General features: G+C 40.3%; 1 protein-coding gene across 11 annotated transcripts in view; it reads right to left on the bottom strand.

Annotated features, from left to right (window-relative positions):
- Nucleotides 1-17,703, bottom strand: part of opa1 (OPA1 mitochondrial dynamin like GTPase) — a 130,174-nt gene that overhangs the window by 64,105 nt on the left and 48,366 nt on the right. For all 11 annotated transcript variants that reach the window (XR_005462936.1, XR_005462935.1, XM_038817083.1 and 8 more), the window contains 4 exons: nucleotides 17,479-17,551; nucleotides 9,716-9,831; nucleotides 3,979-4,043; nucleotides 3,823-3,899 (listed from right to left, as the gene is read on the bottom strand). Coding sequence is in view for 9 of the 11 variants with exons in the window: in XM_038817083.1 (XP_038673011.1) it covers nucleotides 3,823-3,899; nucleotides 3,979-4,043; nucleotides 9,716-9,831; nucleotides 17,479-17,551 (331 nt within the window). In the remaining 2 variants the exon portion in view is untranslated. The remainder of the gene's footprint in view (nucleotides 1-3,822; nucleotides 3,900-3,978; nucleotides 4,044-9,715; nucleotides 9,832-17,478; nucleotides 17,552-17,703) is intronic.

Genomic DNA, 17,703 nt, shown 5'->3' with positions numbered 1-17,703 from the left:
CAGTAGCTAGTGGTGTCCCTCAGGGAATCAGTGTTGGGCCCACAATTGTTCACAGTTTACATAGATGATTTGGAGTTGGGGACCAAGGGCAATGTATCCAAGTTTGCAGATGACACTAAGATAAGTGGTAAAGCGAAAAGTGCAGAGGATACTGGAAGTCTGCAGAGGGATTTGGATAGGTTAAGTCAATGGGCTAGGGTCTGGCAGATGGATTACAATGTTGACAAATGTGAGGTTATCCATTTTGGTAGGAATAACAGCAAACAGGATTATTTAAATGATAAAATATTAAAGCATGCTGCTGTGCAGAGAGACCAGGGTGTGCTAGTGCATGAGTCACAGAAAGTTGGTTTACAGGTACAACAGGTGATTAAGAAGGCAAATTGAATTGTGTCCTTCATTGCTAGAGGGATGGAGTTTAAGACTAGGGAGGTTATGCTGCAATTGTATACGGTGTTAGTGAGGCCACACCTGGAGTATTGTGTTCAGTTTGGTCTCCTTACTTGAGAAAGGACATACTGGCACTGGAGGGTGTGCAGAGGAGATTCACTAGATTAATCTCAGAGCTGAAGGGGTTGGATTACGAGGAGAGGTTGAGTAGACTGAGACTGTACTCGTTGGAATTTAGAAGGATGCGGGGGGGGGGGGATTTTATAGAAACATATAAAATTATGAAGGGAATAGATAGGATAGATGCGGGCAGGTTGTTTCCACTGGTGGGTGAAAGCAGAACTAGGAGGCATAGCCTCAAAATAAGGGGAAGTAGATTTAGGACTGCGTTTAGGAGGAACTTCTTCACCCAAAGGGTTGTGAATCTATGGAATTCCTTGCCCAGTGAAGCAGTTGAGGCTCCTTCATTAAATGTTTTTAAGGTAAAGATAGATAGTTTTTTGAAGAATAAAGGGATTAAGGGTTATGGTGTTCGGGCCGGAAAGTAAAGCTGAGTCCACAAAAGATCAGCCATGATCTCATTGAATGGCGGAGCAGGCTCAAGGGGCCAGGTGGCCTACTCCTGCTCCTAGTTCTTATGTAAGAAACAGTAAAGTGAAGCCACCTGTCACAAAATGAGGAAACTATCACAGCTGAACATGGAGCATGTCTCCTGATATCATCTTTTAAAAAAAATTTAAAGTATCCAATTTTTTTCCAATTAAGGGGCAATTTAGCGTGGCTAATTCACCTACCCTGAACATCTTTGTTTTCTTGTGGTGATGAGACCCACGCAGACACGGGGCGAATGCGCAAACTCCACACGGACAGTGACCCAGGGCCGGGATTGAACGCAGGTCCTCGGCGCCGTGATGCAGCAGTGCTAACCACTGCGCCATCCTCTCCTGATATCTTGTGGTACTCAACTGCGCAAATATTTTGGAAAATATTTTTGCGTAGTCTAACTAGTATGGGTTAACATCCTTACTTGTGTTAAAGTACAATTACATCCAAATACTATCTGCTCTTAATTTAAAGTTGCTTAAATCAAAATAATTTAACTTTCAAGTTCCAACTTCTCATTTTGTTGCATTATTTATGCTGCTTAAAAAAAATTGCTGGGCATTTAATTTAAATTTTAAAAATATATATTTTCAGGAGTAAACTGCAATTATATAAACTACATTGATTTTTAGAGCTCAAACTTGCTGTACCAATTCATTTGTTGAATTCCATGTTCATGCTAATGTGATTGGTTTTGGTTGGAAAATAGTTTTGGCTGGAACAAAATTATTTTACCTCGAGATCCTGTGTTCAGTTTAGCATTTCAAATCAAATTAGTACAGAATTCTAATGGACATCAATGTACCAACCATGATTCTAGGGGCAGCACAGTGGTTAGCACTGCTGCCTCACGGCGTCAGGGACCTTCAGGTCATTGTCCATGTGGAGTTTGCACAATATCCCATGTCTGCGTGGATCTCACCCCCACAACCCAAAGATGTGCAGGGCAGGTGGATTGGCCACACTAGATTGCCCCTTAATTGGAAAAATAAATGCAATCAAATTTAGAAAACAAAACATAATTTTGGACTAATTGGATGTTCTTTCTCTATAAACACTACACCAGTACTGAGCTAACCTAAGACACTGCTGCACCACTGGGGGAAAGTTGGATTATCAGAGATATAATACTGATCTTCTTGTGGGACACTAAATTTCTCCACTGACGTGGATATTTAGATATAAACAAAGAACAGGATGTTCTCCCAGGTACTGGTCACCAATCATCCCTCAAACAATAACAGCAAGTAATCATTGATACATTAAGGATGCTAAAAATAGTCAGTGTATGACGTACTTAGAGAGATTTAATTTTTTAAAAACATGATACGGTATCATTATAAATGTAAGCATTATCTTTTAGATTTTAAGAGAAACAGGAGAGGTATTTTGTGATTTTTCATTCCATGTGTAAAGTGACAATATCACTCACAAAAAGTACATGTTCAAGGAAAGTATTCTGGGCTAACTTGGTGGGCAAATAATTTTGCTTTTTTTCAGTATTTGAACATTGCTGAAAAAGACACATGTGTCAAAGATTTTTGCCTTGCACTCAGCAGCACAGATGCAAGGATACCAATTTTTTTTCAGCAATAATCAAGTTCTGAATACCAAGCGACAATTTGAACATTGAGCTGGTCGAAAATATGAAGGATAGCATGTGTTTGACACAAAAATTGTTTCAGTTGAAGGTCGACTGAATATTATGAATGGACCTTTTGTATCATAGGTGGTCTTTAACATTTAGGGTTAACACAGATTGTAGGGTGAGGGGGAATCTTTTCCCTTGTATTTTGTAAGGTGTAGGAGTATTTGAGCGTACTACTGGATCAAAAGAGGAAATCAATGACCTCATTCGCCACTTCTCACATGTCTCACCTAAAATAATTTAAGTTTACAGCAAATAATTTTCACAAGATTTTGGCTTAAATATAAATAATTCTGTAATATTAGTTTTAAATTATAGTTTTGATTTCTTCAAGATGTAAAAGCCTTTGAGAATGCAATTTCCTCCTCTGTGCTTTGTCATACTGAGAATGCAGTTATGCTCCAAACTTTGCATTGTTTCAGAGTAGCTCCAGGCATGCACTGGTGTAGAAGCCGTGATGCACGGTAATTCAGAATTCATGGGCAGGATTTTCTAATGGCCCTGCCAACTGAAGTTGGGATCACAGCAACCCCACAGCCATTTAATGCGCAAAGGAGAGTCTTGATGCGAGTAGCCCAATGTAGAAAGGGGAACTTTGAGAGAAACCTTCCGCACCACTTCCTGCCTGCAACCCGAGCAGAATGACCTGGCTGTCTTCCCGCCTCGCCTCTGAAATTGAATGGGAAGTGACCCTTAAGTGGCCAATAATTGGTAGGCTGTCCTCAACCTTGCCTGAGTCAAATAATATTGCGGGCATGGAGGGGTATGCAAGAGAGCAATGGGAAGTCCACCCAAGGCACCAGGGCAGTAGGGGAACCATAAAATTCTGCCCCATTTCCCAATCTGATTCTTGAATGCACTTCAACATGGTGGTGTTGAGATCTCCACTTTAGGAACACGATTAACCTGTTTTTTAAATATTTTAAGGCTTGAAGAAAGTAGAAGCTCCTGCTTACGCTCTCCTAAAATTAAAAATTGGTTACAAGAGTGACACTTTGTTGCTGACTTTACTGCAACCTGCATCAATGGAGACAGCATTGAGCGCCGTTCTACAGGTAACCGTCTAATACTGATAGTTGCAGGCTAAGATTACTTAAATTCATAGTAAGAATTAACATTCCAATTGGATTGCACTTCTTTAAAAAAAACATACACTTTATCGTTCTGAAATAAAACATTACCAGTGTTTTGGAGTAACCTGGCTTAAGCTGATCACTTCGTCCAGAATCTCATTCTTCGCTTTTTCATACAGTTCATTCTATTAAAAAAAAATCATGTTTTAGAAAGAATTACTTAATTATACATACCATAGTAATTCACAGAGAATTGAAAGTTACCCTGTCCAGTTCTCTCAGCCGAGGATAGTTGTTCTTCCATTCGGTCTCAAGGTTGAATCGAGTGGCTGAAATAAGAAAATTAATGACTTAGTTGTAATACATAATAAAAATTCGAAGTCAAAGGTGATAAAATTATCTGAACTGCGAAGTGCCCCACTGTAAACAGTGGTTACTTTAACATGTTAAAGCAGGAGCCAAAACTAACTCGTGCAAGAAATAAGGTTATTTTCCACTCTGGGATTGCTGTGTAAAGTCCTGAAAAGGCTGATAGGATCCTCACTCTTGCTGAACTGCATGATTCTTAGAATTTGTTGTGGTACTGGAAATATTTTAAAATTATATGAGTGCGAGAACAATTATCTGCAATCGATTACATTTTCTGACTTTCATCTGATAGCCTTCCAAAATTTGGAAACTACTGTTATTCAAAGAGTCAATGGAAAGCATAGCTGCATTCCAACTTGTTTAATTTTTTTGGTTGCCCTCCTGATGTAATCATAATTGCCGCTGCTGTCATACAACTCTAAAAGGAAACATTGCTGAAAAAGAGACATACATGATGGTGAAGGATCACATTATCAAATCTCAAAGGGAACAACAATTTACACTGCATGAGAAGAGGGTGCTGATTGGTTAACAAGTGAACTCTGATTGGTGGAAGCATTGCCATGGAGAATGCACCAGGGAACAGTTAACTACCAATCTTTTGTTTAAATTCAAAGGCTAGTTGACTCTGATTAGTCACCTGCCATTGCCATGGGGAATGAACCAGTGTCATGTGAGTGTTGTCATGTAACACTCAAGGAGACCATAGATATATGCACTATATGACTATACTATGCAATCTAGATGTATCATCATTATCCAAACCTGTATCCAAACTCACCTTCTCGCAGAGTTGAGCTCAGTTTTAATGCTTCATATATTCCCAAATAGATGATGTTGCCATTGGATTCCCAAGGCTTAATTCTTGTTAACATCGATTTCCATGAGAAAAAGTGTATTTGATGGAATGATCCTGAAACAGCTACATCTTGCATATTTCCAATACATAGATGATAGGTTTGCCATATTAGAATCTGTAGCTGTATGTAATAATTTCCTTATACACCTTACTGGGCTCCATCTTGTGCTCAAATTCAGCTTTGAATGGAGCAAACAAGCTCAATTTCTTCAATGTGCTGGTTGAGAAATTTGCCATAATGTTCTCTACTAGTCTACTGCAAGCCCACTTTCATTCATTAACATATTCATTCGGATTCCATAAAAGATTGGCCTTACCGGCATCCTTGAAAATATGGGCCAAACCATTTGCCCACCATGCAAACGTGATGCCAAAATAGTGCACATTAAAGCTATCCTGCAGTATAATGGCTATCCCAATCTGTTTGCGCAAACTAACAAATAAGCCTAAGGCCACCACTTTTGATCCTGAAAAGTACCCAGTCTACTTCAGACTACCCTGGAGGAATAAGGTGCCTCAAAACTTTGAGCAACAGGTGAAACTAGTGTCAAGCCAAAAGGATTTTCAGTCCATCATGCCTCAGCTGCTTACAACAGACAAAGTACTGACTGCACTCAACTAGCCTACGCTTGTAAAACCCGGAACATAGTGTCCAACATTAGATGTGGTTCTGCAATTGGATAACAATTGCTTTGTAGTTAACTGTTGCCTGGTGCATTCTCCATGGCAATGCCTCTACCAATCAGGGTCTTTTTGCCAACCAATCAACCAAAGCCTCTTCTCGTGCAGTATAAATTGATTTTCCCTTTGAGATATAATATTCTTGCAATTCTGTCCTGATGAGTGCAAGACAAAATTCTTCAACAGCATGTCTTTTTAAAAAAAAAAGAAACATTCAACTTCTGTATTTCCATGTGACTATAAAAATACGATAACATGGTATCAGCTTTCTGATCAAAAGAGTATTGTCAACCATGAATTTTCTTTGCTGAGTGGGGCCCTTCAGAAAACTAATAAACAAATCTGGATTACTACATATCCGGCCATTATTAGCATTTCAGTTTGGCTCAGTAGAGGAGGCAGCGGCGTAGTGGTATTGTTGCTTAACTAGTAATCCAGAGACCCAGAGTCATGCTCTGGGAACCCGGGTTCGAATCCCACCATGGTAGATGATGAAATTTGAATCCAATAAAAATCTGGAATTAAATGTCTGGCTCACTAATGTCCTTTAGGGAAGGAAATATGTGGTCCTGACCTGGTGACGCACACATCCCATGAATGAATAAAAGACAAAGTAAGCAGCACTCCCGGCCTCAGGGTCAGAGCTCGTCCAAGACTTGACCACATAAACTAGGTTGTTATTTCACTGCAGATAGGAATTGAGTAGCAAAGTCAGAGGTTAAATCTGTGGCCAAGTAAACATTACAGATCTCATGGTGCTCTTCACAGAATATTAGGATGCTCTTTCTTAATCGAAGTTAATACGTCTTCCTCAATCGATATCATCACAAATGGATTGATTTGGCATTTAAGTGGATATCATATTCAGTTACTTCATTTGAAAATAATTCATGAAATATGAAGCACATTGAAACACAAGGCCTAAAAAACACAATTATTTTATATAAAGCTAATAATACAATTTGATGCACAATAAAGTTACCAGTAAGGAATGTGGCCTGAATTGTCCGACCGCTCGCTGGTGGCAAGATTCTCTGGTCCCTGCAGCAGTGCACCCCCGCCCGTGGGTTTTCCATTGACAGAGACGGGAATAGAGAATCCCGCTGTGAGCGAACGGTGTGCTGCCTCCCACTGCCAAGAAACAAGTGTCTGGGAGGCCTGTATAATATATTTATCCTTAAAGTGCATCTCAGTGACTTGGCATAGCTTGTGACGCCTGTTCTGTTGACAATAGATGTATCTAATCATGCACGCCTATGCACTGCTAGATATCAAATTTATGGTAGGAAAATTGATCAACATAATCTGGAATATGCTCTGCCATATTTAGTCTGCTCCACATTTACTATGCTTCGGGGAAAATGGCTGTATAACATTTGCATTTTAGAAATATTATTTTAGATCCTTTCAATGTGCTCAATTTTAAGCTCTTTATTCAGCACTTAACATTCTAATTTTTCTTTTTCACAGACCAGATTATTTACCAAAGCCAATGGGGTAAATCATGACCTTATCCTCACAGCTAGTCCACCACTCAAGTGAGCTTGTTAGATTGTAAGCTTTTTGTAGAGGCAGCATTACAGGAACAGACGCATAACAACGCTTAGCTTACCACAAACACTATTGACCACTGAAAAGCAACTCTCCTTGGGATCTGTTAGATCAGAAGTTATTGAATTTGGAGAATGTTTCATTTTTCACAAAGTGTAATTGCTTCTTACATACCCTTCTCATTTTTGACCATGACTCAATTATGAAATTAAAATCCTATGCACGGATATGATGGACAAATACATGGACCCACAGTTAAAAATACAAGTCCTTTTGTACATTTTTCATTAACTTTCTCTATATTATAGAAGGCTGATTTTGCTGTATCATACGTTAGTTTCATCAGACCATGTCTCAATTACTTTTCCCAACAACCTTCAAACTTCTAAAATGTTAAGCAGCTAAAATGAATGGCTGATCCTAATTTGTCCAAACTGCAAAACTGGTCTCCACATCTCTCAAACATCATCTCCATATTATGTGCATACACTTATGTTATTATATCAACGCACACATTCCAGTCATCTATTTGAAGTTCATTATATACATTTAGTGCACTGTTTTTCTCCACCTTATTTTAAATGGTAGGCCCATACATTCTCTCTTCACGAGCACAGGAGGAAAGCAAATCTTTTATGGATATCAAGCAATCTGCACCATACTATAGAAATATTTGACTAAGAGGAGCGACAACAACTCTTCACTGAGTCCCACACAATTATAAACCTAAAAGGGCATTAATAACTCAATTCGCTTCCCCGACATTTCACTCCATATATTACAAAGACCCATTTTTCCTACATAGGATCTCCAAAATCCGTGGCACATTTCCAAATCTGACTGCTCTCTCCACTGTTGCCTCAAATTCCAGAACTCGCGACCACAACTCCACCAGATTCCAGATTTAACCACACATCTGCCTTTCCATAAAATTCCAACAGCACAGGAGGAGGCCCTGCAAGTCTGCATCGGCCCACCGAAAGAGCACTCTGCCTCGGAACTCAAATCTCTGGATTGCCGAAACAATAGAACAGGGAATCTGAGAGTTCAATCTGACAAATAGACAGCACCTTCAGCAAGGCAGGAACCCAACAGTGGAGTGTCAGCTTAGACGCTTAGACAAAATGGTCTGGAACTCACTGCCTGAAAAGGTAGTAGAGACAGAAAACCTCACCTCATGTAAAAGGTGTCTGGATAAGCACCCAAGGTCCCCTAACTTCCAGGACTGCAGGCCAAATACTGAAAAATGGGATCCGGCTGGGTGGCTTGTTTTTCAGCCAGCACATAACTCAATGGGCAGGATAATCTCCTTTTGCGGGCAGCACAAGTGACTAGCACTGTGGCTTCACAGCGCCAGGATCCCAGATTCCATTCCCCGCTGGATCACTGAGTGCGGAGTCTGCACGTTCTCCCCGTGTCTGCGTGGGTTTCCTCCTGGTGCTCCAGTTTCCTCCCACAGTCCAATGATGTGCAGGTTAGGTGGATTGGCCATGCTAAATTGCCCTCAGTGTCCTAAACGTTAGGCGGGCTTATTGGGTTACGGGGATAGGGTGGAAGTGAGAGCTTAAGTGGGTCGGTGCAGACCTGATGGGCCAAATGGCCTCCTTCTGCACTGTATGTTCTATGTTGTGCTGTAAGTTTTCTGAATATCTGCAGGGATATGGGGAAAGGGCAGGGAAGTGTCAGGATGTGAATTGCTCCTTAGGAGAGCTAGCATGGACATAATAGGTCAACAATTATATTAATAATTGATCCTGGCCATGCACGTTGTCACCCTGACTAATTAAAGTTCAAGCAAGGTACAGGAACATGACATATTACAAACATGTTTATTTTAACATGAATTTTTACAAGTTTCTCATTTACTTGATTTTCAGTTCGAAAAATAAATCTAACTGCTATGGTCAACTTTGTTGGCTGAAGACTCGATTAATCCAGCCCATACATGCGAGAGTGTGGTGGAGGCAGATTGAACTATGGTTTTCAAAACAGAATTGGATAAGATCTGAACAGAGAAAAAATGTGTGGTTTTGAGGAGAAGGCATGGGAGTGAATTGTTCTTGCAGAGAGCCAACGCAGACACAACAGGCAGATCAAAATAAAAAGCAAACAGGTATCAACAACTCCTCCAGCTTTTTACTACTGGGATCATGCAAAATAACGTAATGAAGAAAGGTGATCATTAATAAATTCGAACTCTCATTGTGCAGAAACTAGTGCTGCCCATAAATCAAAAACATAATCTGATTTTTCAGACTTCTATTTCTATCTCCCAAAATTACAATGCAAATAAATTAAAGCAACTCTTCATTTTCTGGTTATTTATAAACATTTTCACTGGAATTGTACCTATGCCTTCCAAGATATAGTTTAAATGCCAAAAGAACGTTTTAGCTTCCCTTTGATAATACACCTAAAAAGTCAACTTTTCACATAATTATATAGAAGTATGATTTGTGTTTCAAATATTAACTCAAATTGAGATTCAGTTTTCACGTGAATTTGGTTAAAAACCAGAATGTTATAATAATTTACAATTACCTTTAAACGCATCGGCCTGTTGTTCCACAGACTCACGCACCATTTTCCAGAAACAGTCCGAAACTGCTAGGCTCAGGTTTTTAGTTGTCACTTGATGTGCTTTCAGCATCCCTGTCCTTTAATGTAAAGAAACTCAAAATTACTCTCATACACCATAGCATGTATGTAAAAGGCATGATAAATAGATCCCAAATGATTTACCAAAAACATTTTTATTGCTCATCGTTAAGTAGCATGGTAGCTGCCATTGTCCAGTGTTCACTTTATATGAGAGGTCAGTTTAAATCCTCATCTCAAAGACAAATTCCCCATTCATCATGGCGGAGTTCTGTCAGCTCCCAACCAGGTCAGCGAGGGGAGTAAAATAAATCAGCAGAATGCTTCAGGAAAGACAAGCCAACTGCGAAAGAGTATTGATAGCCATCATGAGAAGCGTTTAGACAAGTCAACCCACTCTCGCTCCACAATGGGTGAGGACAATGTCTATACATTACAATGAACACCCTCAACTGGGAGGAAAAGGAAAAGAACTTGTATTGAGCGCGACAGAGAATTGCTGATATTTATATAAAACATATAAAAGGTTGTACAGTACTGCCTTCATTTACCTAAAAAACCACAAGACAATGCCTTTACCAAGGTTTCCAAGGAAGCCATAAGCATTTTAACCATGAAAGCACTGAGTAAACATGTTTTTACAGCTGACACTGAATGGGAGCCATAAATCCACTGAAGTACACTAAAGTATTTGGTGTAACACTACATCTTTCAAATTGTTCTGTTGCCATTCATATTTGCAGATATATAGAGCAAAATCTTTCAGGGTAAGAATAAACTATCCTACTTGAGGGAGATAAATAAGGTCTCTTTAGGAATAAGGTAGATAAAGATGTCACACTCAATGACAAATGTTCAGGACCTCTCGCGAATCTGTTGATTGAGTACTTAAGTGGGACCGGTCCACATTACTCCAGAGCGCTATTGACGATTGATTAGTTTGCCCGACTGATGCAACCTGCCACTTAGTCGCACAGATTCTTCCCACTGCTTCAGAAATCCAGCAAGTCAATAGCCCGATGGACAGGGTACCAAGTGACTAGAAGCTGACCAGTGCCTGGTAATGCCACACTGCAAAGTTTCAGCTGGCTATATCCATTGATAGCCATGCACATATTTGGAGCTCCACGCCAACCCTGCCTAAGCTCTCCGGAATTAGACAAGTGGAATCTGACACTATGGAGAGAGAGGTTGTACTCCACAGTGGGCAAAATAATTTCTACTCGGAGATTACTACTCAGAAACTTAATTGGGAGACAAAGCTTTCTGTGTTCAATCATCCAGCTTATTAAAAAGTACAAAAATATTCTATGCCATTTAAAAATCTGATACATTAGTAATGGTCTGCCCAAGGGCAGGTCCTCTGTGCATATCTCCAAGCCTCATGGTCTTGCGGCTTTCCTCTTTAGCCTCCCATTTTCAACTTCAGGTTGTCCGTCATCGTCATTCTCTTTCTTTCTCTTGGCGCATAGCCCTCTAAACTTCCTTCAATCACATTTTTCAACAAGTCTGCATTCCTTAGACTATGGCCAATTCAACCTTGATGTATTTTCTTGGTGATATTTCCGAATGATCTGTCCTCCTCCACAATCATGAGAACGTCTTCACTGCTCTTGTGTTCTTTCCGCTGGCACATTCTATCTTTCTGCAGAACCACATTTGAAAACTTTTGAATCTCTCAAGGTCCACCTTTCAGCCCTGCGCACAAAGACGCTCCAAATCACTGTCTTGGTAATTTATTTATTCAGATCTTTACGTTTGGTGAACGCACTCTTTACCATTGCTGTTCACGCTCCAGTTATTTATGGCTGTAACTGTCTCCTGTCAAGACACCTCATATGTACTTAAACTGTGATACATGTTCCAACTGTTGACCAATTATTGTGCCCACTGTTTTTCCATCAATATTTCTTCTAATATTCACAGCTTTCATCTTTTTTACATTAAGTTTCATTCTTTAAGATTTCACTACTTCATTCATTCGATCCATTAGCAGCTTTACTTTTTGCAGCGCTAGCCATCATGGCCTGATCACCTGCAAACATCACTAGCTTTACCAAATGTTCTCTGACTTTGAAACCTTTTTGTACTTCTTTAGTGCTCCTTTTATCATGGATTCCATGTGGCTGTTAAACAGCCATGGTAGATAGCCTTGTTCCCGGTTTCATCAAATTCAGGCTAGGTTGAAACAATCTGTTCCATTTATAGAGCTGCAATTATAGAGCTACAATCATTCTTTTATCTCTCCAATTAACTGATTGCCTCCAGCACTTTGAACAGCTCTTGTCAGCTCACCCAATTGAAAACCTTCTCACGATCCACAAAGCAGGTATAACACCTCTTGCTGGCATTCTATGCTTTCCAAGATTAATATTCATAATTGCAATAGCCTCTCTTGTTTCACAAACTTTCTTGAAATCAAATTGAGCACAGCCAATGTAATGGCTTGCTTTGACTTCCAAATTATTTGCTAGGATCTTTAACATTACTTTGGAAGCATGGGTAATCAAAGCTATGGCGCGACGTTCTTCACATTTTAAAATATTTTCCTTCTTCTTCAATGGGACCATTGGGCTTCATTTATCGCCATTCTCCCTTAGTGTACATTAGTAAACCAAATGGGTTTTGACAGCAATCAATGAAAGTATCATGGTCATCATTACTGAGACTAACTTTAAATTTCATATTTTATTAATTGAGCTGCTATGGTGAAATTTGAGCCTGTGTCCCAGGAGTGTTGGCCTTTATCTCTGGATTACTAGCTGAGTGACATTACCATTGTTGAAAAGGGGCATGAAATGGGGTGAGAAGTGGCAGATGGAGTTTAACCCTGACAAGTGTGAGGTTGGCCATTTTGGAAGGACAAATATGAATGCGGAATGCAGGGTTAACGGTAGGGTTCTTGGCAATGTAGAGGAGCAGAGAGATCTTGGGGTCTATGTTCATAGATCTTTGAAAGTTGCCACTCAAGTGGATAGAGCTGTGAAGAAGGCCTATGGTGTACTAGCGTTCATTAGCAGAGGGATTGAGTTTAAGAGCCGTGAGGTGATGATGCAGCTGGACAAAACCTTGGTACGGCCACATTTGGAGTACTGTGTGCAGTTCTGGTCGCCTCATTTTAGGAAGGATGTGGAAGCTTTGGAAAAGGTGCAAAGGAGATTTACCAGGATGTTGCCTGGAATAGAGAGTAGGTCTTACGAGGAAAGGTTGAGGGTGCTAGGCCTTTTCTCATTAGAACGGAGAAGGATGAGGGACGACTTGATAAAGGTTCATAAGATGATATGGGGAATAGATAGAGTAGACAGTCAGAGACTTTTTCCCCAGGTGGAACAAACCATTACAAGGGGACATAAATTTAAGGTGAATGGTGGAAGATATAGGGGGGATGTCAGAGGTAGGTTCTTTACCCAGAGAGTAGTGGGGGCATGGGATGCACTGCCTGTGGAAGTAGTTGAGTCGGAAACATTAGGGACCTTCAAGCGGCTATTGGATAGGTACATGGATTATGGTAGAATAATGGAGTGTAGATTAATTTGTTCTTAAGGGCAGCATGGTAGCATTGTGGATAGCACAATTGCTTCACAGCTCCAGGGTCCCAGGTTCCATTCCGGCTTGGGTCACTGTCTGTGTGCAGTCTGCACATCCTCCCAGTGCGTGCGTGGGTTTCCTCCGGGTGCTCCGGTTTCCTCCCACAGTCCAAAGATGTGCAGGGTGGGTGGATTGGCCATGATAAATTGCCCTTAGATTATCATAGAATTTTGGACACTGATTAAACTAGGACAAATGTTCGGCACAACATCATGGGCCGAAGGGCCTGTTCTGTGCTGTATTTCTCTATGTTCTATGAAATCATCAAAATGCATAAAACAAATCAAATTCAGATAGGACTGGACAGACTCGATGCAGGGATATTGTTTCCTCTGGCTGGAGGGTATAGAACAAGGGTTCAGAGTCTCAGAATACAGGGAAAGCCATTTAGGACTGAGATAGGGAGAAATATCTTCACGGGGATAGTGAACCTGCGGAATTCTCTATCACAGGAGATTTTGAAGGTCATGAAAGAAATATATAGTTTTCTAAAGGCATCAAGGGAAACGGGGAGAAAGCGGGAGTCTGGTGTTGGGATAGAGGATCAGCCATAATCACATTGAATGGCAGAGCAGGGTCAAATGACGTACTTCCGCTCCTATTTTTTGTTTTGAACACCAACTTAAAGAGAAACAAAATAAAGGCACACATTACTGCTGACAATGAAAGGCGAGTTTAAAATGAGACACCAACTCAACAGCATTAATATTTAACAATAATAGACTACCATATGGCAGGAAGGACCCTGAACTCTTAACTAATCAGCTGTGTACTTTTGAACATGAATCAGCTTGGGCCTCAATTACAAAATCATAACCATATCAGGGAAACAGTAAGAGGTTGAATCATAGCTTGCTACCACTCTGTCTTTGGACTGCTTCGTTGGATCTGCAGAAAGGTAAGTAGAGGAAGAAACCCTGAATTTCCAAAAGGGTCTTTGGAAAGAAACAACTTTGCCAGGATTTCTGCTAATATCGTCATCTATAATTTGGATATGCTCCTCTACTTCACTCAAAGAGGACCTTTCTTCCAGGAAGTTATCAAACAAACTGCTACAAACATTTGACATGGCTTGAATGTTCAAATCTCTGGAATGAATAAAGCTGTTGTCACTACATTAGGGTATAGCTCCATCTTGTGTTTAAATAAATTTATAAAAGTACTTTCTCCAGCATATAGCTTTCATAAACTCTCTAAATGCACTGGTCACAAAACGACAATACTTGCAATATAATTCCTCCATTTACAAAGTCATAAGCAACCTGTCTGTAAGAAATTGCAATATATTAGAGATACAGTGAAGACTTCATTAATCAAATGTCATGATCACAGCTGATCTTGGTTAGATCCCAGAGTGAAGCCTGGCATGATTGAAACATGCTTTCACTCCAGCTATATCTTTCGACATATAAATAACACAATTTACAATTCATGCACTGTTAACCTATACTTATCAATAATTATATCAGTCAGTGAAAAAGATCAAAATTTAACTCAAATCCCCCTAAAACTGTGGACAAGAACCATTTTATAACTGACAGACTATAAGGGCATATTAGGACTTTCAGTCTCTTTATTAATGCTGTAAAATTATAATGAAAAGTCAGTTGAATTTTTCAAATAATGTAACTAAAGCTGAAAATAACTAACTCAAATTCTTTAAATACTGTATTAAAATAAATTTTATTCCAATTATTGTATAGCATTCCAGATTACATTCATTGTACTTATTTATTGGTCCTTAGGGTGTGCGCGCATTGCACATCCTAGTTGACCATCAGTCCACGGTGATGAACCACCTTCTTGAAATTTATAATTAGTGTCACAAGTAGGCTTACAGTAACACTGCAATGAAGTTACTGTAAAAATCCCCGATTCGCCACACCATGGCGCCTGTTCAGGTATACTGAGGGAGAATTCAGAACGTCCAAATCAACCAACAGCACATTTTCGGGACTTGTGGGAGGAAACCGGAGCATCCGGAGGAAACCCACGCAGGCACAGGGAGAACATGCAAATTCCACACAGTTAGTGACCCAAGCAGGGAATCGGACTCGGGTTCCTGGCGCTGTGTAGCAACAGTGCTAACCGCTGTGTGACTCTGCTGCCCATCTATCTTGTGTCGGTATACTCACTATAAGGAAGAATGTTCCAGGATTTTGACAATGACAGCGAGGGAACCACAATATAGTTTCAATCTGTGTGGTTTGGAGAACTTTCAGGTGGCGTTCCCATTTGGCTACTGTCCTTGATATTCTGGTTGATAAGAGGTAGCAGGTCGGGAGGTTCTGTCACAGCAGAGTTGGTGAGTTGTGGCAATGCATGTTGTAGATGATAGTTGGGGGAACTAATGTTCAAGGTGGTAGATAAAGTGGCGATCAAGCAGGCTGCTTTGTTCTGGATGGTTTTGAGCTTTTTGCTTTTTGTTGCTGCAGCACTCAGCACCCTACAAAGCTTTTTAGAGACATTGGGTACCTTTTGACAATTCTCACAAGAGAAACATGATATGGCACTAGTTTAGAAATTTAGAAATGCAATATGCCATACACTTTAGAAGTGAGAAGTTGGAGAAAGGGCCATCTCTTTAAGGCCTACATAACATATAATATTAGATTGGAGAGGTAAGGAAACAGATTTGGAGGAGCTTGGAAGCAGAGGAGCAAAGTAACAGATTTGGGAGGAAGCAAAAGAGTAAAAACTCAGCAGTCATATTTTTTGAAACAAGTTGTTAATAAATCTTTAGTTATTTCTGTTAAGTTATGCTAGTCGAATAGACGCATAGCAGAGCTTGACAGTCCCGTGAAATGCACATCCTGTGTCATGTGGAAATGCCAGGGTGCCCCTATTCTTGGTTGATCACATTGCCAGGAAGTGCTATTGGCTGGAGCAGCTTGAGCTCAGGATTTTGGAGGAGTTCGAGCTCAGACTTTGGATTTGAGTGGCAGCTAGCATCACTGCAGTGCACATACGAGACTGAGAGTCATATTGATTGTCACATGTACCGAAGTACAGTGAAAAGTATTTTTCTGCGGCCAAGGGAACGTACACAGTACCTACATAGTAGACCTCGTTCGATCTCGACTCTGGGTCACTGTCCGTGTGGAGTCTGCACATTCTCCCCGTGTTTGCTTAGGTTTCGCCCCCCACAACCCAAAGATGTGCAGGATAGGTGGACTGGCCATGCTAAATTGTTCCTTAATTGGAAAAATGAATTGGGTACTCTAAATTTATTTAGGAAAAAAAATCAACCGAGTACATTGACAAATGGTACATCGACAAACAGCGATTGGTCCTAGTGCGAAACAAGGGGCCAAACAAAGCAAATACATGAGCAAGAACAGCACAGGACGTTGTGAATAGTGTTCTTACTGGGAACAGATCAATCCGAGGGAGAGTCATTGAGTAGTCTAGTAGCTGTGGTGACGAAGCTGTTCCTATGTCTAGATGTGCGGGTCTTCAGACTTCTGTATCTTCTGCCTGATGGAAGGATCTGGAAGAAGGCAAAACCTGAGGCAGCGGAAGGTGTAGACAGAATCAATGTGCTTGTGTGATGCGTTGGGCTGAGTTCACCACACTCTGCAGTTTCTTGCGATCTTGGGCTGAGCAGTTGCCATACCAAGCTGTGATGTAGCCGGATAGGATACACTCTATGGCACATCTGTAGAAGTTTGAGAGAGTCGATGAAGACATGCCGAATTTCTTTAGCTTCCGTAAGAAGTAGAGACGCTGTTGGGCTTTCTTGACTTATGCATCAACGTGACTGGACCAGGACAGACTGTTGGTGATGGTGACCCCCAGGAACTTAAAGCTATCGACCATCCACTTTGGAGACATTGATGCAGACGGCAAGACTAGCCTCTGAGCCACACCAAAGAAGACCCATATGATACCCAAATACACTCAAACCTGATCGCTTTTGTTATAGAATGTCTTTGTTAAAAGACTGAATCGCATTGTTAGCCATTCTGTTTAGATACCCGAAACTGAAGAAGAATTTTCCTCCATGTAGCAGTGTGCATGTTATACCTTCAATGGTGTAACACCAAGTTTTAACTTTGTACTTTTTGCCAAAGTCATCCAAACGGTCAAATCAAAATTCTAAAAATTTAAAAACTTACTTCAACAATTTTGAATTTTGAAAGAAATCTCCTTCATAATCCTTTATGGAATCAATACCTTCATTGGTGTTGCCTGGTTAAAGTACAAAACATATACAAGCATTTTAATATAAATTTATATTTTAATACAACTACATGTTATTACTTCTTTGTGCAAAAAAATTGTTTGCTCATGTTCTAATTTCTGAAAGCATTTGAGCAGCACGTTTTTCTGACAAAAGATGC

The sequence above is a fragment of the Scyliorhinus canicula genome, chromosome 13 (assembly GCF_902713615.1).
Source record: "Scyliorhinus canicula chromosome 13, sScyCan1.1, whole genome shotgun sequence".
Lineage (NCBI taxonomy): Eukaryota > Metazoa > Chordata > Chondrichthyes > Carcharhiniformes > Scyliorhinidae > Scyliorhinus > Scyliorhinus canicula.
The sequence above is the reverse complement of the archived record's forward strand: the minus strand, read 5'-3'. Positions and strand labels throughout refer to the sequence as shown.